This window comes from Lactuca virosa, chromosome 1, assembly GCF_052849685.1.
Source record: "Lactuca virosa cultivar CGN04683 chromosome 1, Lactuca_virosa_CGN04683_v6, whole genome shotgun sequence".
Classification (NCBI taxonomy): Eukaryota; Viridiplantae; Streptophyta; class Magnoliopsida; order Asterales; family Asteraceae; genus Lactuca; species Lactuca virosa.
The window spans coordinates 151726647-151733933 of NC_136426.1; the positions used below are offsets into that span (position 1 = coordinate 151726647).

General features: G+C 32.0%; 1 protein-coding gene across 1 annotated transcript; it reads right to left on the reverse strand.

Moving 5' to 3' along the window:
* Positions 1 to 823: 823 nt before the first annotated feature.
* Positions 824 to 5016, reverse strand: LOC145160254 (uncharacterized). Its single transcript, XM_079079379.1, has 4 exons — positions 4105 to 5016; positions 3464 to 3644; positions 1551 to 3145; positions 824 to 1143 (listed from the first exon to the last, which is right to left on the reverse strand). The coding sequence occupies exons 1-4, from the start codon at positions 4216 to 4218 to the stop codon at positions 1030 to 1032; spliced, it is 2004 nt and encodes a 667-aa protein (XP_078935505.1). The 5' UTR covers positions 4219 to 5016; the 3' UTR covers positions 824 to 1029.
* Between the last annotated feature and the right edge of the window lie 2271 nt (positions 5017 to 7287).

Sequence of the window (7287 nt, forward strand, 5' to 3'; positions counted from 1 at the left end):
AGGATTTAACCTGGTATAGCAGGTCATAATGGTCATATGTGAACACTTCCAACAAGTTTGTTAGCTAGATGTATACAAAAAAAAGATAATTAACCAGATGTGAACATACCGAAAAGTTAATTACCTTAATAAGTCATTTTCACAATAGTTAATTGTGTTTTTTTCCCACTTATTTGAGTTAGAGTAAAATGCATCGACTGTAATGAATGTATTTCAACTTTTTCTAGACTTCCCCTCACATCCCACCCAAAAAGTAGGTTGATGAAAAGACACATATTTTGCTTCCCCCTTCCATTTCATCCGATCTTAAAAAAAAACTCATGAATATATTTTCCTTGTGATTTACTTATATTTTCCTTGTGATTTACTTCCAAACCTTTTCATTCCACTTTTTAAATTAACTTGAGAAAATTAAAGTTTTCCGACAAATTGAAATATCCCTAAAAGCATATGCACCAAACATTTATCTATTTTCTTTACCATTTGGAAAATATTTTATTTTCATAAAACGAGAAAGTACAACATATGAAAGTTGCATGGATGCACGCTCTCGTTTCCCATACCCGAAATCAACTCCGGCATCACGGGACACCAAAAGTCCTCTCTAATCCTTCTAATTCCATTGTCACCAATTCCATTCACTTATTTTCCATTGTGGGACAATCTTGTCTCTTAACTCAAACCAATGATTGCCACCATCATCGCCTTAACACTTCCTCTCATACATAAATCCGTGACACTGATTTGGACATTACCTCGATTCTAAACAAGCAATATAGACACTTATATGTGCAAAAACACATTATTTATAGAAATAGATACATATCTATGAAAATGTACGTTATTAATATAAATAGATACAAATGTACGAAAAAAAAAACATTGTTATCCGTCCTCTCCATATCAAGAATAGTACCCGGGGAATCAAAACTCATTTTCCTACACGTTTTTTTTTTTTTTTTCTATATCTGAAATTCTGAATTGAATAAAAGTGAAATATATTGTGTAGAGAACTCAAATCATCATTTGTTAATTGATCAAGAAGTCATCAATCGTTGCGAGTGTTTTTAATTGCCGAGTAAGAGAAGCGATCGTCTTCTGGCACTCGGCAAATTTATTTCCAGCCATTGCTAACTCTTTGTCCTACAAATATCATATTAACAAATTCAATTTGTGCTAAAATAAACTAGAAAAAAAAGCAATGACACACAAATCCGTTGCTAAAACATTGCGACAGATTTAGAAATGCATATTGTCTGTTTTAGGCAACCCACATGAGGACTTCCTAAGGGGTCATCCATCATGGTGTTGTTTTCGCCTGAACACGCTTAATTGCTGAGTTCTAATGAGATCAACTATTCTTATGGATTTAAAATACCTCTCGAAAGGAGAGGTATTCAGACTCGTATAAGGGAATGTTTCATTCTCTATCGAGCCGATATAGGATTAGTTTTTTAATCCTATATCGTCAGCAATGGATGAATCATCCGTTGCTCTGATATTTTTTGTAATATCATAATTCGAAATCAGGACTTTGTAAGTAATCTCACCTGTTTTGCTCTTCGGAATCGGAGCTCTTCGGGGGGATTTACCAATTTTCTACCATGAAGTTCATGTTGCAGTCTTGTTACCTTGTTTTCGAGTTGCCGACACTTGGCTTCTGATTTTCCCCATAAATCCCGTTCCTTTTCATGATTGATAAGCAAGATTTCTAGCTCGGATTCTAATGCCTTACATCGTGATTCGGCTTCTTCTTTCTTTATGTAGATAGCTTCAAGTCTTGATTCAGCCATTTCTAGCCGACTTTCAGTCTCAGCTAACTTGGATTCAGCTTCGTCGAGTTGGTATCTTGATAACTTAAGCTCATTTTCATGCTTAGCCGGCTTAGATTCGGCTTCTTCAAGCCGTTTTCTTGATGTATTAAGCTCGTTTTCAACCTCAGCCAACTTGAACTCAGCCTTTTTAAGCTCGTTTTCATTTACAACCAGCTTGGTTTCGGACTCTTCAAGCCGGTATCTTGATGCCTTAAGCTCATTTTCGAGCTCAGCCAACTTGGATTCAGCCCGTTCGAGCCGTTTTCTTGATGGCTTAAGCTCGTTTTCACGATCTTCCAACTTTGTTTCAGCTTCTTTAAGCCGATATCTTGATGCCCTAAGTTCTTTTTCACACTCAGCCAACTTGAATTCAGTCTCTTTAAGCCGATTTCTTGATACCTTAAGCTCGTTTTCACGATCATGCAACTTAGATTCAGCCTCTTCAAACCGTTTTCTTGATGCCTTATGCTCGTTTTCATACTCAACTAACTTAGATTCAGCTTCTTTGAGCCGTTTTCTTGATGGCTTAAGCTCGTTTTCCAGCTTACCCAACTGGGACTCGGATTCTTCAAGCCGGTTTCTGGATTTGTTAAGCTCGTTTTCAAGCCAAACCGACTTAGATTCAGCCTCTTCAAGCCGTTCTCTTGATGTCTTAAGCTCGTTTTCGAGCTCACTCAAATTAGATTCAGCTTCTTCAAGCCGTTTTCTTGATTCCTTAAGCTCATTTTCACGCTCTTTTTTTAACCTCTCTTCAACTTCATTACTTTCAGGCAATCCCACAAGTCTTTCCATTTCAAGAAAGTCATCCATAAGATCAATCTCCACAAACGATTCCATTTGGTTTCTTTCATTTATAGATGGAATTTTTCGATCTTTTGTTTGATTATCATTACCTTTTTCAAGAGAAAATTTTAGCTTACGACATTCAGCTTCCAACTTAGCTACCTTCTTTACACTATCAAGAAGTTGCTTACTAGCTTGTTCAGCAGCTTGGTTGCTTAATTCCATTTCAATAAGTCGTATTTCAAGCTCTTCTGCCATTGATGAAAGCTCGAGCTTTAAATCCGAGTTTTCTTTCTCTGACATTTCAAGCTTATGAAGAAGGTCAATGTCAATAGAGGTTGAAGAACTTTCGGTTTCCGAGTTTTTCTTTTCGAGAACTTCATGGGCAATTTGGTCTTTTTCTTCTCGTGTTTGTCGAAGTTGTCTCAAACATTCTTTCAAGGCACCATCGAGTTGAAGAATTCGATCCTCGAGAGTCGAGTTTCTGACATTTAGAACCTCAACTTGCTGCCTTAATGAAGACGCCTCACTTTCAGCTTTCTCCCATCCTTAATTAACAAAAAAAAAATCCAACAAAATTATTGTTTGATTAGAATTTACATCACTTTTCTCAAATTCAATTCAATACATGGATTAGGCAACCAAATAAGCTGCAATTTTGACTTCTAAGGTCAAACAAACTAAACTTTAACTTCAAGCTCAAGATCGAGTTTAGCATTTCAAGAGAAAATTTGATATATTTCTTACAGCGTATGAAATCTTAGATTACATTTTACCATTTTTATGTTAAGTATAAGAAATTTTGATATTAGATTTGTATTTTAAAAGCAGATTGCTTGACCTTTAAAGTCAAACGGTGTATATACCTGAAACAGCTTCTTCTGCTACTTTGACATGTTGTTTTACCAATTCTTCTTTGGCATTAATATTCGCAAGAGCTTCCTCTAATTTCTCTGAAAGTGTGTTCACGTCATGATTCTGTTCACTTTGACGTGGGTCTGATTTTGATCCAATTTCGAGTGATTGCAAATTCTGATTCAAGTATATCTTGACAAAATAGGGGCAAATAAGTAATTTTAGCTTGCAAGTTTGATAATTTAGAGCACATTGCAAGTAATACAATCCATTTCGATTCCTATAAGACATGGTTTTCTTGAAATTTGATTACTTGAAACTTGAAATTAGCCAAGGAACAAAGAAATCGTCGAACTATTTTTAAAATTCACATTCCGTATGAAATCAGGAACTTTTGCTGTTTTGCATATCGATTTGTTACTAAATTTTGTCGTTTTTGCATATATTTATGTTTTTCTTTTCGAAAATTTCAAGTGGATTCATGTCGATTTTTAAGATAAAATGTGAGATGATATAACATTGTCAAGGAAAAGAAATGAATTATAAGATCAGAGATGAAGATGGATGTTGACATGTTGTACCATTGGCTATTATGGTTGTACATGTTACTTACAGGTTTACAAAATTTAAAGAGTTGAAATGTTGAACAAACCTGATCATCGGAAAATCTCTCAGAATGAGAAGAAATGGATCCTACAGAGCTTTCAGTTTCTCCGGGACTTCTTTCCGACGACTTCTTCCGCCAAAGCCAACTCCGGCGGTCCATCTTCTCCGGCAAAAGCTTTGTAATTGAAACACTCGCACTCGCACTCGCACTCACCCTCAAACTTCATCTACAATCTCACCAAATTTGATCATTCAAAACCGAAGTTTCTTACTTGATGATGAAAACCCAATTTGCAATATTGAATTACGAACAAAACCCACAATTCAAATGATCGTAGAAATGGATTTCGACTGAGAAAAATGCGAACTTTTGTTGTGTATGCAAATTAACGAAAGAACAGAGAGGGTTTTGACTTCAGATCATCAATTCTTTTAATAAAAGAGAACCCACAATCATATATTGAAAAAAACACAAAACCCAGAACTAAAAGGTGTTAAAATCGAATTTAAAGCAAGAAAAATGTTTTTTTTTTGTTTTTTTTTTTGACTCTCAATCTTCGCTTCCAAGTTCCAATTTACTCACGATTTTCAAACACGACACCTCTCTTTCTCTCTCTAGAAATACTAAAAAATGTCAAATCAATCAATCAATCCTCAAAATCCCAAGAAAGGAATGTATTGATTATAGCAGAAGGGTGATCTTATGTAGAAAAAAAAAAGTATCATTTTTCTGGTGATTTTGTGGGTGGAAGTTTACTTAAAAACCACAACTTTGAAAAACAAGGCTCTTGTAGGATGTGATTGCACGCCTTATAAGATGTAGTAGGATATGATTGGAGTGTTTCTGCTAAAAATTGACAAAGAACAAGAAGAAGAAGAACAACAAAGACCACCCCCATGACTTTTTTGCTTTTTCATTTTTGTTTTCTTTTGGATTTGAGTCTTATTCTCTTGAATCATAACTTGCATGATGATTTTGTTTCAATAATTAATGCCAAGTCATATTTGTTTTCTTTTTCTTTTATATATGGTTGTAATTTTCACTCATTAAATTCACCATTATATCTTTTTGTAAACCAAAATGGGGTTTTGAAAGCAATGGGACAATGTTGGTAGATTATCAATCTCCAAAAAGGCATTAGGGATAAAAATGTAATTTACAAACTTTTGTTTGGAAAGGCTAGTTGGATCCCAACAATATAAAAAAGGAAATGAAAATATATGTTATATCAAAATAATTTTTTTGTGTAGCATGTAAGTTTTGAGGTTGAGAATGTACCAATAACTATATATAGGTAAATAGTTGTATTTATGAAAAAATTATAAAAATGTTTTTTAAGTAGTGACGAACTTTAGTGGGCGTGCTACCTCTCAAATTTTATGTTGCAGTGGAATTTTTTCAAGAAAATTTCCGATATATTGTAATTTTCCTGGCGTGCTACCCTAAAATTACGTATGATACCCTTGACATTTTATTGATACCTTTTAAAGAATTTATGTGTTAGAGAATACTTGTTTGCAATTGTAATCGTCTTATCTAACCCAAATAAAAGATAAAATATGTAGGAAAAAAAATAAATAACAGATATCATTCCCTTGTTTTTTTAATAAAGGCGGGTCATGCATCATGCATGAGGTGTATTGTTTAAAATTTGTAAAATATCTAGTTAATAGAATATCAATATGATACGTCGTTCGTGTCTTATAAAATTAATTCCACATACCATTTCAATAAAAAGTTGACCATTGATTTTTTATTAGATATATAAAACATGTTTAAGAAAAAAAAATACAGGAGCCACTTAATGTCCTTCGTTGTTTGTAACCATGACAATAAACATATTTATAACTTTAAATCAGAATATTTTTCTTAGAAATAAAAATGCTACAGCTTTTAGGGATAGAAAGTCACTTCTCAAAAACTTACTATATATTTAATACAATACTAGGTGTGAGACCCGTATGTTATACGGGTTTTGATAAAACAAAAATTAAATATAAAAGTTTAAACAAAAACTTATTTAAATTTGAAATTTTAGATTTGAAATTTAAAAGGAAACATATTAAATATTATATGAATACTAATATTGTAATTTATTGGTTATTTTCAATTAAGGCAATGATTAACTGAGATGTAAATATGATGTGTTAATTAAGAAAAGATAAAAAAAATAAGAAAATGACAAATGGAAAAAACATTTAATCAAAAATACCAAAAAATGACATGTGTCCAAGTTAATGAGAGAGTGACATGTGACAAAATTATTTTCATTTATTAGGAATGTATATGTATATAATAGAAGTATCTTAGTTAAGTTATTAGTTACATGCTTATTGATCAAAATTTTAAGTCTATACTAATAAATAGAAATCCTTTTTGCTATATGTTATATTCTCATGATTTCATCGCATGTCATTTTCTGATTATTTTCAATTAAATACATTTCACATGACATTTTTTTTCTTTATTTATTGTTTATGTAATAAATGTCTTTCAAAAATTTAGTAATTGACTCACTTTCCTTATAAATTCAGTAATTGACTTATTTTCCTTATAAATTCAAAATTCCTAAATTCAAAAAAGTTTGTAGAAATTTATGATTCATGACAATTCTTTAAAATATAAAAGTAGTTTTTTTTATTTGCATATATTGAAGTAATCACTTATTCATCATGCTTAATGTTTACACTTTCATATTTGATTTTTTTAATCAACCCGTGTAGCACACGATTCTTACAACTAATAATAATAATAGAACAAAATAAACTTTACTTACAAAAAGCAAATCTACTAATTCAACCAATCATTAGTAATAAGAAAATTTATCCAAAAATGTTGTATTTTTATAGGTAATAAAAAACAATTATTTCCTTTTTATAATGGGAAATCTCCAGTAAAGTCCTAAAATTTTACCCTAATTTACGAAAAAGTCCCAAACTAAATTTTGTTTACGAAAAAACATGAATTACCGGTAAAAATGACGATTTGACCCATTTTTCCCGGTTTACCGGTTTCATTACTTACCTGTTTCATTAAAGTCTCATTATTTTACCCTAATTTACGAATAAGTCCCAAACTAAAATTTAGTGATGATTTGGCCCTTTTCTCTATGTAACATATATTTTACCGGTTTCATTGCTGACCCTAACACCTAGTCATTAAATGAGATTATGAGATGGATATGTTGAGTTATATAATGCTATGTTTAGCATAAAATTTGATATCCTG